Source organism: Phacochoerus africanus, chromosome 7 (genome assembly GCF_016906955.1).
Source record: "Phacochoerus africanus isolate WHEZ1 chromosome 7, ROS_Pafr_v1, whole genome shotgun sequence".
Taxonomy (NCBI): Eukaryota; Metazoa; Chordata; class Mammalia; order Artiodactyla; family Suidae; genus Phacochoerus; species Phacochoerus africanus.
In genome coordinates, this window is record NC_062550.1 from 67890615 (window position 1) to 67909128 (window position 18514).

The following is an 18514-nucleotide window of genomic DNA, read 5'->3' on the forward strand; positions in this document are numbered from 1 at the left end:
CTCTCCGCTGACCTCTGCCCCCTCGATCGAGCTGTCTGATTGGCTGCCACACGTCCCCCTGGCGCCTCATTGGCTCTTCTCCCTCACCCTCCATCCCTGTTCCTGCACTAGTCTCCATCTCCCAGCAGAAGGCGCAGCCATGAATCCGTTATTCGGCCCCAATCTCTTCCTCCTCCAGCAGGAGCAGCAGGGCCTGGCCGGGCCGCTGGGGGACCCCCTGGGAGGTGACCACTTGGCCGGAGGCGGGGACTTGCCTCCGGCGCCGCTAGCCCCGGCCGGCCCGGCTCCCTATTCGCCCCCCGGGCCGGGCCCGGCGCCCCCCGCCGCCATGGCGCTCCGCAACGACTTGGGCTCCAACATCAACGTGCTCAAGACCCTGAACCTCCGCTTCCGCTGCTTCCTGGCCAAGGTGCACGAGTTGGAGCGCCGCAACCGGCTGCTGGAGAAGCAGCTGCAGCAGGCGCTGGAGGAGGGTAAGCAGGGCCGGCGGGGCCTGGCTCGCCGCGACCAGGCCGTGCAGACCGGTTTCATCAGCCCCGTCCGGCCCCTGGGGCTGCCCCTGGGCTCCCGGCCGGCCGCAGTCTGCACCCCGTCGGCGCGGGTGCTGGGGTCGCCCGCGCGCTCCCCGGCCGGCCCCCTCGCGCCCTCCGCGGCCTGCCACCCAGCGCCCTCCACCTCCGCCTCCACCGCCTACTCCTCGTCGGCCCGCTTCATGCCCGGCACCATCTGGTCCTTCTCTCACGCCCGCCGGCTCGGGCCGGGACTGGAGCCCACGCTGGTGCAAGGGCCTGGCCTGTCGTGGGTGCACCCCGACGGGGTGGGCGTCCAGATCGACACCATCACCCCCGAGATCCGCGCCCTCTACAACGTGCTGGCCAAAGTGAAGCGGGAGCGGGACGAGTACAAGCGGAGGTAGGGACCGGGAAGGTGGGGACGGCGCACACCGTCAGGCCACACTCGGGCCGGCCGGGGCTAGCTGTGCCTCCGGGAGCCGATGGGGCCCAAAAATCAGGGAGGAGTCAATAAGAGTAAAAAAGTTCCTGCTGTGCAAGGAGGAGCTTGGAAGTCCGTAAGACGACGGAATTGGATACTCTGAGACTAGAATCCACAGCAAATGCAGAAGTCAGACCTGTGACAGGAAGGAGTCTAGGAGTGGATACTGCGGGGGAACTCATGTTCTTCTGGCTTTTCTCTCTGTCTCATCCAGGCTGCAGTGTTTGAATGACTGTGTTAACGCTGGGGTTTTGTGAGGTGCGAAAGGGATGTGGGTCTGAGAGGTCACATCTAAGCTACCACTCACCTGCAACCATCTCAGCCCTGGCAGTGATTTTGTGATATAAGCTCCACGTAGTGATCAAAAGTTAGAGGCAAAGGATGTAGCTTTAATGTGGGAGTCTTAAGTGAAATAAGAAGGGGGGTGGGGAGTGCACCTTGCAGTGGGTGATCCTGCTGCTGCTCAGGGTTTCCCAAAGTCGTGTCCATGGAAGCTGTGGGCCCACTCTAGTCCATCCTCAAGACTGGGGACCTCAGGGCATTTCTGGGAGCAGGTCAAAAAAGAGGGATGGAAGAGTGAAGGGAATTCCCTGGGGGAGGGGGAGGGGATTGTTCTTGCCATAGGGCTAGTGGAAGTTGGGGGAATCTGAAAGTGCAGAGTCCAAGCTGGAGGAAGTGTGAAGAGGGCAGCAAGTACTGAGTAGGAGAAGGTTGGAAATTTGGACACACCCATAATATAAAGCAGCTGGGGCAGGCCTGGTCACTCTGAGGATGGAGCGTTGACTTTCTGCACAGATTCCTTTGGGTTATCACAGGGGGCCTGGGAGGGGACTCAGTGCTGGAGTGCTGGCTGCATCCCAGTGGATCCCTTAGAGGGTTGATAACTAGGCTGTTGGAACAGGAGCATGAGCACAGGCAGCACTTTATAGACTCTGACCAAGGTGCCATGGTTGAAGAAGGAGGTAACTGGTCAGAGGCAGGCTTTGCCTTCAGGTTCAGCCTCTTAATGAGCTACTCTGACCCCTTGTGGGCAGACTTGGGAATTACCCTTGCAACCCAGCAGAGCAGAGATGTGTGTCTGGTGGGGGACTGGCTGAATGTTCTGGGAAATGACTGCTCCCTCTGGGGGTGACCTTCAGGGATCTGTAACCTGCCAGAGTCTAGCAGATCACAGGCTTTCAGGGGTTGAGTCCCGTCCTAATGCTGGCTGGCTTCCTTCCTTAGTTGTAGTCCATGTTTAAGTGTCTTTGGGAGACTCAGTTATCCTAAAACCAGTGCTACCCAGAACCATCCTGCCCCTGCCCCAGCCTCGACCCCTGCAGAAATGAATCAGCACAGTCAGCAGTGGAACATGGGCAGTCTGGAATACATCCATAACCACAGCAACAACTGCTGGTCTCAGGGACACTTTTTTTTTTTTTTTTTTAACTGAAAGAGTGTTTGTCCTTGGTCCAGCTGTCCAGGGCAACAAAGAGTTATTCCTTAGGGATGGATGATCTCATGGCTCTGCAGCACACTGCTGTGCAGAGGGCCCCACAGCCAGACTTGGATGGTACGTGACCCTGGCAGTTACTCACTCTTCCCATCCCAGATCCCCTGCCCTCGATCTGTTCTCTTTATAGCAACACTCACTCCTGTCTGTAGCCTAGAAGATACCGGCAGAGTTTGAGCACTGGAAAGGAGCTAGGCCTCCTGGTTCCAAGTTCAGCTCTCCTGCCTTTCATGACCTTGGGTGGGTCTCTTTTTCCTGGCCTTAGGTTTTCTAATATAGGAGTGGCCCCTGCTTCCTCACTTCACTCAAGGATGCCATTTATTTAGAAGAGAGGGTGTTTGCTGGATGTAAAACACACGGAAATTGCTCACATTTGACCCATATTTAGAGAACCTTGTGAGACCAGATTTGAATGGAGGTCAGAATGAACCTATCTGTGGGAAAATCTAGCTGGAGTACAAATAGAATTTTAACCAGCTTCCAGATGATTGATTTTCAGTTTTGTTTTTTTAGCCCTGTAAGATTTTATTAATCTTAATCCTTACCTAATTTCCGTACTTACGTTTCTACCTGAAACTGTTGAGTTCACTGTCCTGTCCTTCCTGATGCATCTTGTCCAGGGTTATTGTCCCCTTGTCAGCTTGCTTCCTCCAGGGACGCTTGGACCCCAGGGCCTTCAGAGTACCACATCCCATGCCCTCATGTTGCGAAGAAACTAAGGCCCAGAGAGAATGCCAGAGCAAAAGGGAGGAGGACAGAGAGGAGAACGTGGGGGCTGGCAGGGAAGGCTGGGCGGGGAGCCAGGAAGGCGGGAGCTGGGCTGTGCGCTGAGCTGGCGGATGGAGGCCCGGCTGCCTGCCTCCTCCCTGTCCAGCTGGGAGGGGCAGCCGCAGTGATGCCAAGGAGTTATTATTAGGAATACTGCAGTGCGGGTGTGAGTGAGGAACAGGAGAGCAGGGCGAGATGGGACTGGAGGGAGAGCCCAGGGCAGAGAGCAGAGGCATCTGGGAGCAGAGATGGAGGGCAGGGGAGGACTGAAGCCTAGGCCTGCAGAGTGTGTTCTCTGCGCTCTTCCCAGCCACCTTTCTGGTGCTGAAGTTTCTCTCCTGGTGCAATTCCCCTCCTGTCTCAGCCTGAAAGAAGTCTTCCCAGGATGGGGGAGAAGTGCTGGGCTATGTCAATGGGTCTGAGAGGTCCTGCTGTTCCGGCCAACCTTGGGGAGGGGGTCCTGACATCAATCCTAAGCAGTGGTGTTGCCCTCGCCCCTGCCCTTCAGCCTCCACCATGCAGTGGAGGATGCTCTGGCTTGCTCCCAGCCCTGGGAAAGGGACCCTGCCTTGATGGGGAGTGTCTTTTGGCTTATTCGTGGTCTTAGGCTCTGCATTCTGGAACCTGGGAGATGCCTGCCACCTCTTGGTCTCATCCAGCACATCAGCGAGGCACTTCTGCACGCTCCAGTTTCCCTCTCCCTCTGGGCGTGGGTGCTTGGTGATCCCAGGCTCCAGCTTGCAGAGCTTGAGTGCTTCAGGCCAGCCTGGGCACCTCTCTGCGGCTCACTAGGGCCTCTGGGTGGGCACTTTCTGGAGCCTGTGGGGATGGACTTGGAGCATCTCCTCCCAGGCTCTTGACCAACTCTGTTGATGCGGTGTGTGTCCCGCAGCTGCTTTTGCAGGGTTAATGGTACCCCAGGAGGCAGGGCAGCGGGCTCGAGGAGCTCTGTTCTGGTGCGGGCAGGAGGCGGGAGCCTGGATCTGAGGACTGAAGGTGGGAGAGCGGGCCAGGCGGGCCTGGCGGTCTGGTGCGGGCAGGAGGAGGGGGACGAGGCTGGGCCGGGGCCTGAGCGGGACGGGCTCTGCGAGGGACCAGAGCAGCCGCAGTTGCTCTTAACTGTAGTTCGCGGTGCGAGGTCAGCAGTTCCGGGAAGGCAGCTGGTGAGCTGGGCACCGGTGCCTCGTCTTGGCGGAAGCTCTTGGGGGCAGCGGCCAGGGCGGCGGCAGCTGCCTGAGCCGGGCAGGAGGGGGCGGGGCCCGGAGGGGCGGAGCCTGAGCCCACCTGCCGCCCTCGCGCCTCCGCAGGTGGGAAGAGGAGTACGCGGTGCGGCTACAGCTGCAGGAGCGCGTGGACGAGCTCCAGGAGGTGAGGGCCGCCCTCCGCCCTGGCCCCCCCACCCCCCGACCCCAAACCCCACGGCCCCCGCTCTCACGCCCGCAGTGCGCTCACGCGGGTCCTCCTGACTGCAGGAAGCCCAGGAGGCCGACGCCTGCCAGGAGGAGCTGGCCATGAAGGTGGAGCAGCTGAAGGCCGAGCTGGTGGTCTTCAAGGGGCTCATGAGCAACGTGAGTGCGGCCGCGTCCCCCTTGCGCCTCCCGCGCGCTCTGCCGGCTCGGCCCTGAGGCGTCCAGGGCCAGGCGCAGCAGGCCTTCTTCACCGTCCCTGCCTCCACTTCGCCCTGCTTCCTTTTTCCCCTTGGCCACCCCAAGAAGGAGGGGAGTTCGCTAGTATCCATCAGGATGCGAGTTCGACTCCTGTCCTTGCTCAGTGCATTAAGGATCCTGTGTTGCTGTTGCTGTGGCTGTGGTGTAGGCCAGCAGCTGTAGCTCCAATTCAACCCCTAGCCTGGGAACTTCCATATGCCTCTAGTGTGGCTCTAAAAAAAAAAAGAGAGAGAGCGAGCAGGAGGAACAGAAGCCCTTGTGGCCTCCACCACTACTCAGGGTTTTTTGCTTGCGTTGTGGCCCTGGGTGAAGTCCTTCCTGCCCTGCCTCTGCCTCCAGGCCTGTGGAACAGGATAGTGAAGCATGTCCTTTGCGGGATGGTTCTGAAGGGCATCATCATGGAGTTAGGGTGGTGCCTGCTCAGGGTGAGCTAGTGCGGTCATCACTGCAGTATTTTTTCCGTTCTCATAGCCCCCGTGGTCTCACTCTCTCTCTGGGAACCTAAGTTCCAGGAGGGAGCCCCCCTGCATGTCCCAGGCACTGTGCCACGCCTTTTCGGGGCCCTGGTTGGCCAGGGAGCCATTTGCCTGAGCAGAGTGCTGGGGGCCCCGGGGAGGGGGCATCCGGGAAAAGTGACACCTGCTCGGAGTTGCCGAAGACGTTTGACTGACTGGGAGGATGAGGGCAGCTCACCAGCCCCTCTGGCCTGCCTCACCACTCCTCACGCCTCCTGCGCAGAACCTGTCAGAGCTGGACACAAAGATCCAGGAGAAGGCCATGAAGGTGGACATGGACATCTGCCGCCGCATCGACATCACCGCCAAGCTCTGCGATGTGGCTCAGCAGCGGAACTGCGAGGACATGATCAAGATGTTCCAGGTGAGGGCTCGGGACTGCCTCGCCCGGCCCCGCCCCTGCCGCCAGGTGCCCGAGCTGAGCGCCCTCAGCAGGGGGGGGCTGGCCCCGCCCCCTTCTCTGGGACCTTAGTGTGGCATCTTGGGGGCGAGGCTGGGGGGCGAGGAACAGCCTCTGGAGAGGAGTTTGGAGCTGTCTCTAATGCCGTCTCTCCCCCCTCTTCTCTCCTGTCTGCCTCCTCTCCTCTCTTCCTTTCATCTTCTCTTGCTTCCTCCACAGAAGAAGCTGGTTAGTTTTGCTCTCACGCAAGCTTCTTGCGTCCTGCCCGTTTCTCAGCTCCGGGCCTCCCGGCCCAGCGGGCTCTCAGCACAGACCCCCCTCCCCTGAGCCTCCTGCTCCCCCCACCCCTTCTCTCGGCTCCATTTCTCCCCCCCTTCGCCCTCCGGCTTCCAGATCTGGATGTGTGACTCAGGTTCTGCTTTGTCAACTCTGCGGCCCCCTCCTTCCTCCTTGCAGCCTGAAACTTGCCTCTTAGTTCAGTCCTTTCACTGGAAAGACGCTAGAAAGGAACTCCTCTGAGCCATTCCGCGCATCTTAGTGTGGTCACGGCCAGCCATTTCCCCCTGATCTTACTGCTCTGTTTTCTCTGTTTCTTCTCTGTCTCCCTCCTCGTCTGCAGCCCCGTCCCCATCCGTGTCTGTCTGCCGGTCTCGGCGACTCTGGCGTTTCCGTTGTTCCGTCCTGTAACCGTGTCTTCTCTCTGTCCGCCCGCCCACCCTTCCCGCTGGTCCCTGCTGCCCCGCCCGCCGGCGCCCACGCCCTTCTCCTCATGCACCCGGCCTCGTCTCTGTAGTCTCTGCACTTGTCTCCCATTAAGGTCCCGTCCATGGGGGGGCGGAAGCGGGAGCGCAAGGCTGCCGTCGAGGAGGACACCTCCCTGTCAGAGAGTGACGGGCCCCGCCACCCCGACGGGGATGAGGAGGAGAGCGCGGCCCTGAGCATCAACGAGGAGATGCAGCGCATGCTGAACCAGCTGTGAGTCCCGCAGGCCCCTCGCCGCCCCGAGGCCGGAGCTCCCCCAGCAGCCCCCTCCCCGCCGCCCGCCTTGACGCCGGGCTCCGTGTCTCTAGGAGGGAGTATGATTTTGAGGACGACTGTGACAGCCTGACTTGGGAGGAGACGGAGGAGACCCTGCTGCTGTGGGAGGATTTCTCAGGCTATGCCCTGGCCGCCGCAGAGGCCCCGGGAGAGGTAACCGCCCTCCCGGCCATGGGGCCTGGCTCCTCCTCCCTGGGCACCAGGCCCGTCTCCTCCCCGCCCGCCGTCCACTCCGCGCTCTGTCTTCCCTCTGTGGCCACCATCCGTCACCAGCTTCTCCCTTGTGCTGTGTGCTCGTCCTCTCTCTCTCGCCAGCTGCCTCTAACCTGCCTCTCTCTCTCCCCTGCCTTGCCTGTGGCGCCCCGTCCTGTCCCTCCCCTCCCCTCTGGCCTCCCCCTGCTTCCCTTTCCACTCCAGCAGCCGGAAGACAGTTTGGAGAAGGTGATTAAAGACACCGAGTCCCTGTTCAAAACCCGGGAGAAAGAATATCAGGAAACCATTGACCAGATAGAGGTAAGGCCGTGAGCTGAAGCCAAGGGGCCCAGCTGGTGGGTTCTGAGCCAGGCGGCAGGTGCGGTGGCCTCACCCCTGTGGGACTCCAGATGCCAGGGCTTCCCTGTTTCTTCCTGGCGAGTGGGGAGTGGTCTTGCTGTAGTGCCTCTGGTGGCTCCTTGAGACCTGGGGCTGGGGAGGGAAGCAGACAGCTGTGGGCTTAGATCTCAGCTCTGTCACTCATGGCCTTCCACTCTTTTAACAAGCTGCTGCTTTGCTCTGAGCCTATTCCTTTTGTTTGTTTGGTTCGTTTTGTTTTTTGCTTTTTTAGGGCCGCACCCTTGGCATGTGGACTTCCCAGGCTGAGGGTCAAATCAGAGCTACAGCTGCCGCCCTACACCACAGCCACAGCAACTCGGGATCCTTGACCCACTGAGCGAGGCCAGGGATCGAACCCGCATCCTCACAGATCCTAGTCGGGTTCGTTAACCGCTAAGCCATGAAGGGAATTCCAGCCACGAAGGGAACTCCTATTCCTTTATTTGCAAAAATGGCGATCTTCCTAACACCTCCCTCAGCATTGTTTGAAGGTCAAGTGAAATAAGGCACCACGGAGGGCCGTGTCTGTCTCGCCCTCAGCACGCCGTACTGTAGTTGCGTATTGTTGTTATCGTCCGTGCTGTAGCCGAGTCCACTCAGAGGTGGGCTTGAACTTTGCTATCGCTTCAGCTCAGCCTGTAAGCTAGTAGAAGAACCTCTATTCTTAGTCCTTAGACATGAGGAAGCACCTGGAGATGGCAAATGGAGCTGGTGCTTTATTTTTATTTTTATTTATTTTAATTTTTTTGTCTTTTTGCCTTTTCTAGGGCTGCTCCCGCGGCATATGGAGGTTCCCAGGCTAGGGGTCCCATCAGAGCTGTAGCCGCAGGGCTACGCCAGAGCCACAGCAACGCGGGATCCGAGCCTCATCTGCAACCTACACCACAGCTCACGGCAACGCCGGATCCTTAACCCACTGAGCAAGGCCAGGGATCGAACCTGCAACCTCTGGTTCCTAGTCGGATTCGTTAACCACTGAGCTACGATGGGAACTCCCTGGAGCTGGTGCTTTAATGTAAACTCTAGGCCTCCAGGGGCGGCAGGAAGGCTTTGTGGCAGCCGTGGAGGCGGGAGCTGCAGGGCAGGGCTTGCATGTGATTCCCGTGAAGCTGGTGGCGGGGGTGTTTCTGGAACTCTCAGCCTCTTTCCAAGTCCGCTGCACTCACACTGCCTGCGTTTTAAGAAAGAAGTTAAGGAATTTTTTTCCTACATCCTCATTTTCCCACGGTGCATCGGCTGGTCCTGTTCCTTAAAGCAAGACAGGTGCTCGGTTTTAAAGCATAGAGGAGGGAGTTCCCTCTGCAGCTCAGAGGTTAACAAACTGGACTAGGATCCATGAGGATGCGGGTTCGATCCCTGGCCTTGCTCAGTGGGTCAAGAATCTGGCGATGCCATGAGCTGTGGTGTAGGGTGCAGAGGTTGACTCCGATCCCTTGTTGCTGTGGCTGTGGCATAGGCTGGCAGCTGCAACTCCAATTTGACCCTTAGCCTGGTAATGTCCGTATGCCAAGGGTGTGGCCCTAAAAACCAAAAAAAGCAAAAAAAAAAAAAGACACAGAGGATGTGTGTCCTGAGCTGAGGAGCTGGGAGGGGGAGCAGAGCGCAGTTCTCTCCCGTTCACCGCCATCCATCCCGCTGTCCTCTCTGCACGTAGAATGGTACGAGGAGAGGTGTCAGGAGGGTGGACACCGTGGTTTTGGCTGTTGCAGTGCTGCTTCCGGCCATCCAGATGGGGCAGCTGGGGTCCCCTTATCTCTGTGACCTTTATCTCTCAGGGTCCCTGGGAGGGAGGCAAGGACCATTTCCATTACTGGATGGGGGAGGCCCAGGCCCAGGGTGGAAGGTGGGAGGGAATTTTTTCTCCCCTCCCCTTCTCCCTCCACCTGCTCAGCCCACCCCTCAGTGTAGACAGTCGGGGTCCTCTCCCTCCCAGAGCCCTGCTCCGAACGTGTGCGCGAGGTGGGAATGTGCAGACGCGTGGAGACTGGCAGCAGTCCCAGCCTTGTTTCCTGCTGGAATACGTTTCCTTCTTCCCCGCCTGCTGACGAATGGGCTCTAGAACCCAGCTCCTCCGCTTTATCGCCGGCTCTCCTGAGCGGCAGCACGTGAGGTGTAGGTGGACGGAGCTGGACTGACCGGTCAGCGCGTCCTGCCCCTCGGCTTGCTGCAGAACCCGGGCCGCAAGCCCAGCTCTGAAACCAAGGCCGCCGTTAGAACCGTGCTCATTAGGGCTTCTGACCCCCCGCCCGCTGCAACCCCCACCCAAGCCACCATCTCACCACCCCCTGTGTCGCCGTCCTGACCATCTCTTTGTCTGGCCCTGTGACCATTTCCTTTTCTCTAAGTTCCCATCCTGTCTTTGCCCAGTTCAGATCTTTCACGGATGCTTTCCCGCCCTTTCTCTCTGCTCCCGGGCAGTCAGGCAAATCGCCCCCAACAGTGGTGTTCAGCCTCCCCCTCTGGCCCCTGTTCTTTGTGTCCAAACAAAGACAGGCAGGAGATTGTCTCCGGCCTGGATCTCTTCCCGCCTCTGCCTCGGAGCCTGTGGTGCAGAGTCAGGCTCGGGGAGGGAGGCTGCATTTCCTTGATTCCAGGCACCGCACCTCTTCACCTGTAGTGGTTCTCGAATTGGGCTCCATCTCATAACCTGTCAGACGGTCGATGTGGCAGACAGTCCTTCTGTTAGCCTCTGAAACGGGCTTACAAGTGGGAGAAGAGAGGAGGAGGAGGAGATGAGCGGTGAGAGAGGGGAGCCCCTGGCTGCTGAGCTCAGGGGGCCACTGGGCCACGAGTCCGGTAGCTGCTTTACGAGGTGAAGCCCCGAGTCCCCGTTGAGGTGCGGGGCGTGCAGATGCCGAGGCCCCGTGGCCGGCCCTGCCAGGGGCCCCCGTCCAGGGAGTGAGGGACTGAATAGGCCACTTGGGGACCCAGGGAGGGGTGAGGCCTTCCACAGGGAGCCGCTCGTGAGCTCCAGGACATCCCTGTCCTTCACACCCACCGTCCCTTCCTTTCCTCAGTGAGTCTGTTCCAAGGTGCCAGGCCTGGCTCAGATCCCTTAGTGAAACCCCCTGCGGGCAGAGGTGCCTGGGGAAACGAGGAGCAGTGGTGAAGCAGTGCCTCCTGCCCTGAGCTGGTTTGGTTTTAAATCTGAGCCCTACCCCACGGCTGCCTGCACCCCTGCCCCGGGTGCCCTCGGCAGGTCAGCCTCCTGGGGGCGGGGGCCCTGCTGACCCGGCGGCCCTGCCCCCGACCCCCACCACAGCTGGAGTTGGCCACGGCCAAGAACGACATGAACCGGCACCTGCACGAGTACATGGAGATGTGCAGCATGAAGCGGGGCCTGGACGTGCAGATGGAGACCTGCCGCCGGCTCATCACCCAGTCTGGGGACCGGTAAGCACCGCCCCCCCGCCCCCCCCCCCGCCCCGAGTGTGGGCCCCTCTCTGACGACGAGCCCTGAGACCCTCCAGCAGTGACTTAGCCACTTGTCACGAGGCTGCCCGTTGAAGGTTGCCTCGTTTGTCTGGCCCAGGCTAGCAGCTTTTACTCCTCCCTCAGCAGTTGGATACATAGGTCCACTCACGGCTGCGCAGCCCAAACCTCCCGATGCCGCCAAGGCTGGTGGTTCCCCCACTCAGAAAGGCAGTTCTCGCTGTGGCATGGTGGGTTAAGGATCTGGCATTGCCACAGCTGTGGCGTAGGTCACAGCTATGGCTCAGATTCGATCCCTGGCCCAAGATCCCTGCCGCCCGCTGCCCCTGCACCCCTTAAGGGCAGCTAAGAAGTCCCCTGGTGGCTCAGTGGGTTAAAGATACGGTGTTGTCACTGCTGTGGCTCTGGTTACAGCTGTGGTGCAAGTTTGATCCCTGGCCCAGGAACTTCTGCATGCCATGAGTGCCACTGAAAAAAATAAGAAAAGCAGCTAAATTCTGACAAAGAGCGCAAGGGGGTGGGGGCAAAATTTTATCTAAAGTTAGAGCCACAATTTGTGCCTTTGACTCTGTGTAAGCTTTGAAAAAAATGGCAAAACTAGGAGTTCCTGCTGTGGTGCAGTGGGTTAAGAACCTGACTGCGGCGGCTCAGGGGGCTGCAGAGGTATGGGTTTGATCCCTGGCCCGGCACAGAGGGGTAAACGATCTGGTGTTGGCACAGGTGTGGCATGGTTCAGTCCCTGGCCTGGGAACTCCCATATGCTGCACTTGCAGCCATGAAATTAAAAATAAATAAATAAATCACAAACCCGCTATAGATAAGCATGGAGTGGGGGCCACAGAGCCAGGGCACTCAGCCGGCCCCTCTTACTGTGACTTCACATCTTTCTGAACTCAGCCTCTATTCAGCCTCTCCTGGTCCCCAAGTTAAAGTGGGAACTGTTCCCCCCATCGGGGTGGAGTGGGCGAGGTTTCCTCTTCCCTCCCCGCCGGCCTTGCCCTGCATCCGTATCCGCCCTTGCCCTGTGATCCTCCTGCCCCACCTAAGATGTTATTCATCTACCTGCCAGGAATAAGGCCAAGGGTGCAGGATGCCAGCTTGTCAGGATTCTTGCATGCCTGGAGGAGGTTACAACTGGTGTTTTTTTCTAGAAAGTCTCCTGCTTTCACTGCGGTCCCGCTTAGCGACCCGCCGCCACCGCCAAGCGAGGCTGAGGACTCCGATCGCGATGTCTCATCTGACAGCTCCATGAGATAGGGACCTCGCACAGCGGGGCCCTGCTGGGACTCACCGAGCCTGGCCCCTGGGACCGGGCGCTCCCCCTGGCTTCCTCCCCTGGTCCTCGGCCTCTCTCGGGTCCTGGGGTGCCTGGAGCGAGGCTCAGCCCGCCCTTCCCGGGTGACTCCCTGCACAGCTGGCTGTCCTCCTTCATGCGTGGGTGTCCGCTACTTTCCCATCTTTAAAATGCTGCCAGAGTGCTCGCGACCCTCACCCCGTCCTCTGAGTAAGGAGTGTGATTGTCGGCTCTTCCTTCCACCCCGGTGGCCTTGAGCCAGCTGACAGTCCTGATTCTGTTCTGGTGCTCACTGGCCCAGGTGCTGGTAACGGCCTGAGCAGCGGGAGAGGGCGTCCCTCTGTGTCGCAGGGGCATGGAACAGGACTGGGCGGCTCTCTGCCCATGGACAGTGGAGTGACGCGGCCATGACCCTTCCCTCGTGGAAGTGCCATGCGTCTAGGCAGTCTCTGGGGCCGATGGGGTGCAGTAGCATGAGGGGACAGGAGCTCCTGCAGTCTCCCAGTCACTGCCGAGGGACGGAGAAAGGTGCGCGCGAGCGTGTGTGGGCGCATGTGCGCTCCTGTTCTCGGGGGTCTCAGTTTCTTCAAGCATCAACCGAAGATGCACCTCCTCCTCCTCCTCCTCGTCTGACACACGCCGAGTGAGAAGGTGGCCCAGACTCAGAAAAGCTTGGAGAAACTGGGGAGACGTGACTGAGGGTACCTCGGCCTTGCTGGCTGAGGCAGGCTGTGCTGAACTGATGTTTGAATGGAATCTAATCCTAATGAAACTGGCGAGTATTTATTGAATGCTTTGGTGTCACTGTTTCCAGCAACTTTTCAGTGGTGGCCCCGGTCCCTGTTGTGTGGTGTGCACCGGTGATCATCGCACAGACACGCAGGGTTACAAGCAACTTGCCCAAAGTAATGGCACCTCAAGTAGCAGAACCAGGGCCTCCATCCAGGTTGTCAGTGCTAAGTCTCTGCTTCTCCCCACTAAGCCTGTGCACATTCACAGGTGACAGAGGACATGGAAATAAAACCACCCCAACCTTTCCTTTGGGCTAACCTACTGTAACTTCTCTGAACAATCTCTGAGCTGGCACTGGCACAGCGGTACCACAGATGGCAATCTCTTGGGCACTGAGGCTCACAGCTGTGACAGGGCGGAGCTGGAATCCACTCCTGGCAGTCAGGCCGCAGCCAAATGGACTTCCTGTGCCAGTTCCCCCCTCCAGGGAGCTGCAGACAAAATGGTGTCTTGGGTACAAGCAGCCAGGCCATTCCTGGGTTCAGCCACGGCAGTCCGGAGCTGTAGCACCCAGAGGCCTCACTAAGGCATCATGAGGACAGGTGGCTCTTCAGAGGAGCCCAGGGTGGAGTTTCCTCAGCAAGTTCTAGTTCTCCTTGGCCCCAGCCTGGCTTCCCTCCTCTTTATCCCAGGCTTTAGAGTGAGACACGACAGGAGGCTGGGTACAGTGTACTTTATTGATGGTACATGACGAGGCAGGTCTCCCTAAGCCCCTCCCCTTCTTCCGGGGGTCTGGGATGGAAACTGGAAGTCAGGAGATGCTCGGTGTGTTGGGGGATCGAGTTGGGGCTGTGACTCCCCAGCAGCTGAGGGCCTCTCTCCTCCTCGCGTGCTCTTGCTGGGGTTGGTGGTCCAGGGGCTCTTACTCCTTGGAGGCCATGTGGACCATGAGGTCCACCACCCTGTTGCTGTAGCCAAATTCATTGTCGTACCTGGAAGGAGAGCAAGAGTTAAGTGTGGTTTTCCCGAGCAGCCACCAGGGGGCACCAGACTCGATCACATTCTGAAGCATCATCCCTCCCCACCCGCCACATCCCCCAGCACCCTACCAGGAAATGAGCTTGACGAAGTGGTCGTTGAGGGCAATGCCAGCCCCAGCATCAAAGGTGGAAGAGTGAGTGTCACTGTTAAAGTCACAGGACACAACCTGGGGAAGGAAGAGGGCCAATTACGGAACCCAGTCTTTTTTTTTTTTTTTGTCTTTTGTCTTGTTGTTGTTGTTGTTGCTGCTATTTCTTGGGCCGCTCCCGCGGCATATGGAGGTTCCCAGGCTAGGGGTCGAATCGGAGCTGTAGCCACTGGCCTACGCCAGAGCCACAGCAACGCGGGATCCGAGCTGCATCTGCAACCTACACCACAGCTCACGGCAACGCCGGATCGTTAACCCACTGAGCAAGGGCAGGGACCGAACCCGCAACCTCATGGTTCCTAGTCGGATTCGTTAACCACCGCGCCACGACGGGAACTCCACGGAACCCAGTCTTGGTCAGTGGGGTCGTGTGGACACCAAGTTCCCTGACCTATCAGTACCTGGTCCTCAGTGTAGCCCAGGATGCCCTTGAGGGGGCCCTCGGACGCCTGCTTCACCACCTTCTTGATGTCATCATATTTTGCCTGATGAGGTAAAAACCGATGGTTATTCAAGTACCAATCCTACAACCCCTCAGCCCCCCAAAGCTGTTCCAACCCAAACCTACAGGTTTCTCCAGGCGGCAGGTCAGATCCACAACCGACACGTTGGGGGTGGGGACACGGAAGGCCATGCCAGTGAGCTTCCTGGGGACACGAGGAAGCAAGCAAGAGTCAGCACCACCCCTGCTGGTGCCCCAGACACCCAGGGCAGGAGAGCAGCAAAAAGCCTCACCCGTTGAGCTCAGGGATGACCTTGCCCACAGCCTTGGCAGCGCCGGTAGAAGCAGGGATGATGTTCTGGGCAGCCCCTCGGCCATCGCGCCACAGCTTCCCAGACGGGCCATCCACAGTCTTCTGGGTGGCAGTGATGGCATGGACCGTGGTCTGGAGACAAGGAGGGGGAGTGAAGGCCCTGCCTAGCGCTTGTGACGCCTCCTCCCTTTGGGAAGAACTAAGGCACACAGTGCTTGGAACCACCCCCCCCCCCCCCCCGCCGCCACCCCTCCTCTGATGTCCTGAGCCCCTACAGCTCCAGGCTGAGCTCTGGGAGGGGAAGGATCCAGTCCTGGATGAGGACAGAACGTGCTCCGGCTCAGTCCCCATCACCTACCATGAGTCCCTCCACGATGCCAAAGTGGTCATGGATGACCTTGGCCAGGGGGGCCAAGCAGTTGGTGGTGCAGGAGGCATTGCTGAAACGAGGGAGGCAAGTCAACGGGCAGGTCCACGGGGTCCCGCGCAGCATGACCCCCCCCCCCGCCCCCCTCCACCAAGCTCACCTGACAATCTTGAGGGAGTTGTCATACTTCTCATGGTTCACGCCCATCACAAACATGGGGGCATCGGCAGAAGGGGCAGAGATGATGACCCTCTTGGCCCCACCCTTCAAGTGAGCCTGCAGCAGAGGAGCAGTTAGACACCCGGGCTTCCCCTTTCCTGGTCCAAGTCAGCCTCCCCCAGTCTCCCCGCCACACCAACCCCGCAGTTAGGTCCCCTCCTCTTTCGGTTCCCTGCTGCTCACCCCGGCCTTCTCCATGGTCGTGAAGACACCAGTGGACTCCACAACATACGTGGCACCAGCATCGCCCCATTTGATGTTGGCGGGATCTCGCCTAGAAGGGAAGACAGGACAAAGTTCAGGGGCGTGGGGGACCACAGACCCAAGGTGGTCACCCCATCCCAGCACCACCTCCTCCAAGGCAAAGCTCTTCCGGTTCCGTCTTCCATACTTACTCCTGGAAGATGGTGATGGCCTTTCCATTGATGACAAGCTTCCCGTTCTCCGCCTTGACTGTGCCGTGGAACTTGCCGTGGGTGGAATCATACTGGAACATGTAGACCTGGGGGGGACGAGGGAGGGCATCAAGGGGCTGCGCCCTGGCAGGCTCTGTCCCCGCCCCCGCCACGGGGGCCACTCACCATGTAGTGGAGGTCAATGAAGGGGTCATTGATGGCGACAATGTCCACTTTGCCAGAGTTAAAAGCAGCCCTGGTGACCAGGCGCCCGATGCGGCCAAATCTGAGGGGGACAAGAGGCGAGGAGGGAGGAGTGAGCTCTCCTGGAGATGTAAGCAGTCCCAGGCCCACGCGCCCGCTGTCAGCGCGGGCACTTTCCTACCAGGAGATCTCACTTCCTCCTTCTCGCACAACCCTGCCAGACCAGCCTGGCTTCCCAGCACAGCCACAAAGTGAAAAGCTCCCATCCTGCCCAAGAGGTGATGAAGCTCCGAGACAGGCCCACACCCCCTGGTCATCTGAAATCTGTTAAGGGGTGACAGGGTGGTGCACTGCTGCTGCCACCTACAGTCTGGGCACATGGCCGGCACATGGCATTCCTCAGGCCCACTGTCGGTAAATGCTTGTTCCTATCTGGCCAGCTTCAGGCCACACCCTCTAGGGAGCAAAATCTTGCACACTCGGCATCACCCAGCTCAAAGGGCAAGAGCAAAGGTCAGAAGTTAACTGGCCAGGGAAACCCACCCCTTCCCCAAGTCCCTCCTACAAAAGGGAAAGCCATTTCTCAAACCCAGAATCCTGGGCTTCTGATTTGTTAGGAACCTGTCTTTGTTAGCTCTTTTCCCAAAATCAGGAGTGGGAGCAATAGACGTGTGGGGAGCGGGGAGGAAGGAGAGGGAGAAGCCCAGGCCCCCAGCTGCAGAAAGGTCAGGCAGCTATATTTAACCCCAGCTTAGGGTGGACTGGGGATCTGGTTTCTGGAAGAGGGGATGGGGAGAAGGGCAGGATTCCCGAGGCTCACGGACATCTAATCCTCCTGGTGACCTTTACAGCTTGGCCTTTAGGGCTGGGTCAACCCTAGGCATGGATGGAAGGAAGCAGCTTCAAGGAGCACTGATGCAGAGACAGGGGCTGCGGCTCCGCCGGCTCCGGGAGCCATTTTGTGGAAAATTTCTAAGTACCCATGACTCAGCTCCCCCGGCGTGGCACCAAGCCAATGCTACCACACCTCTCCGGAGAAAGAGAAGGGAAACAACCCGGAAACAACCCAAGACCACCCCCATAAAGCCCCGTTTTTGATTCATCAGAGAATCATCCAGAAAAAGCATCCCCTTATCCCCGGGGGGAATCTGGCTGGGACTTGAAGGGATGCTCTAGGGTTAGTGTGCTAAGAGCTGAGGTCCAGCTGACTAAGAAGGGGAAAGCGTGGCCGGACCTGGGTTACCGGATAAAGGAGACTCCACCCCACGAGGCAGGGGTAGAAGGCTTAGTCATGGGCAAGTAAGGAGAAAGATTGAAGGACTCAGGAAGATTTCCTAACGGCGGTTCATACATTTCCTTCCTAGTTGCAACATGGCGGCTAGGTTACGGCAGATGCCCCCTCCCAGCTGGTTCTGCACTGCAGCTGTGCCTCCTGCATCCCGGGGCTGCCCGGCTGGGGGCACTGGTTGCGGCTGGGGGGATGGGCTCCTCCCCTGCACGTGACCCTGCAGGGCGCGAAAGGAAAGAAAGAGCCCCAGCTGAGGGATTAGGGGATGGGGCCAAAGCAAGAATTGGGAGACTCCAGTGCTGTGTATCTGCGGCAGGTGAAGAGGAAGGCTCCGCAGAGGCGGAGTTACAGGACGCGCAACAGCCAGGGATGGGGGACACGAGGCCTTGCGAGGGCCTCCTCCAGGTCTGAGCGCTGACCTTGAGTTCTCCTTGGGGGTGGGTTACGACCACCCCATCCAAGTCCCCCACATGCTTGCACAGACCCGGTAGGGCGAGACCTGCGGACGCAATTCGGTGGGGGCTGCTGTACTTACTGCCCCACCCTGCCCCACCCCCTAACTCACCCGTTCACTCCGACCTTCACCATCGTGTCTCAGGGACGCGGCTGCGGGCAGAGGAAAGAGAACATTAGATCGCGGGGCAAAGCGGCTGGAGCCCGACGGTGCCCTCCCCGCCCCTCCCCCAGGCCTCCATCCTCGCTCTGCTCTTCTGCACGTCCTTCCTCCCCCTCAACCCGCAATGCAGGGGCCCGGCCCGGCGCAGCCACAACTCCGGCCCCAGCCGGGGCCCCGCAGCCACACTCCCAGACCGCGCACGGCCCCCGGTCCCTTTCGGACCAGTCCTCGAACCCTTGTGGCTCCACTCCGCCAGGCTTTACCTGGCAATGCACGGAACACACGGCTGTCTGTCGAACGGGGAGGAGCAGAGAGCGCAGGGGGAGGCTGCAGCCGGAATTTATAGGGCAGGGGGCGGGGCGGGGGCGGGGTGACGTGGGCTCGCCTCGCCCAGTCCTAGCTCCAGCAGCGGAGGCCTGAGCTACGTGCGCCCGTAAAGTCGCGAGTAGCCGACCCCCACTTCTTTTTTTTCCTTTGGACCCGCCTGGTTCTGCCAATGTGCACGCGCCACACAAGTGGGCTGAGGACGGAGAGGGGGAGGGGACCGGTGATGCTGCCT

General features: G+C 59.5%; 2 protein-coding genes across 9 annotated transcripts; one reads left to right on the top strand and one right to left on the bottom strand.

The window, feature by feature from the left end:
• Positions 1 to 92: 92 nt before the first annotated feature.
• On the top strand, positions 93 to 12981 carry IFFO1 (intermediate filament family orphan 1). 8 transcript variants are annotated; one of them, XM_047787747.1, is made up of 10 exons: positions 94 to 912; positions 4561 to 4621; positions 4726 to 4821; positions 5659 to 5799; positions 6055 to 6063; positions 6629 to 6810; positions 6906 to 7026; positions 7291 to 7386; positions 10727 to 10857; positions 12048 to 12981. In XM_047787747.1, the coding sequence occupies exons 1-10, from the start codon at positions 140 to 142 to the stop codon at positions 12151 to 12153; spliced, it is 1716 nt and encodes a 571-aa protein (XP_047643703.1). In that variant the 5' UTR covers positions 94 to 139; the 3' UTR covers positions 12154 to 12981. The 8 variants fall into 8 exon arrangements, with proteins under 8 accessions (XP_047643702.1, XP_047643703.1, XP_047643695.1 ...); XM_047787739.1 differs by having other exon boundaries at positions 6653 to 6810; XM_047787740.1 differs by having other exon boundaries at positions 6653 to 6810; positions 7294 to 7386.
• Positions 12982 to 13640: 659 nt separating this feature from the next.
• GAPDH (glyceraldehyde-3-phosphate dehydrogenase) lies at positions 13641 to 18303 on the bottom strand. Its single transcript, XM_047787748.1, has 12 exons — positions 18219 to 18303; positions 17905 to 17945; positions 16034 to 16133; positions 15848 to 15954; positions 15636 to 15726; positions 15394 to 15509; positions 15225 to 15306; positions 14847 to 14998; positions 14680 to 14758; positions 14513 to 14596; positions 14032 to 14129; positions 13641 to 13914 (listed from the first exon to the last, which is right to left on the bottom strand). The coding sequence occupies exons 2-12, from the start codon at positions 17925 to 17927 to the stop codon at positions 13845 to 13847; spliced, it is 1002 nt and encodes a 333-aa protein (XP_047643704.1). The 5' UTR covers positions 17928 to 17945; positions 18219 to 18303; the 3' UTR covers positions 13641 to 13844.
• Between the last annotated feature and the right edge of the window lie 211 nt (positions 18304 to 18514).

Coding starts and splice junctions, on each gene's coding strand:
- IFFO1 (XM_047787747.1), top strand. CDS start 140: ATGAATCCGTTATTCGGCCCCAATCTCTTCCTCCTCCAGCAGGAGCAG. Junction 6,811..6,905: donor CAGCGCATGCTGAACCAGCT/GTGAGTCCCGCA, acceptor CCGTGTCTCTAG/GAGGGAGTATGATTTTGAGG. Junction 7,027..7,290: donor CCGCAGAGGCCCCGGGAGAG/GTAACCGCCCTC, acceptor TTTCCACTCCAG/CAGCCGGAAGACAGTTTGGA.
- GAPDH (XM_047787748.1), bottom strand. CDS start 17,927: ATGGTGAAGGTCGGAGTGAACGG. Junction 15,510..15,635: donor CGACCATGGAGAAGGCCGGG/GTGAGCAGCAGG, acceptor CCTCTGCTGCAG/GCTCACTTGAAGGGTGGGGC. Junction 14,597..14,679: donor CCTGCCGCCTGGAGAAACCT/GTAGGTTTGGGT, acceptor TTACCTCATCAG/GCAAAATATGATGACATCAA.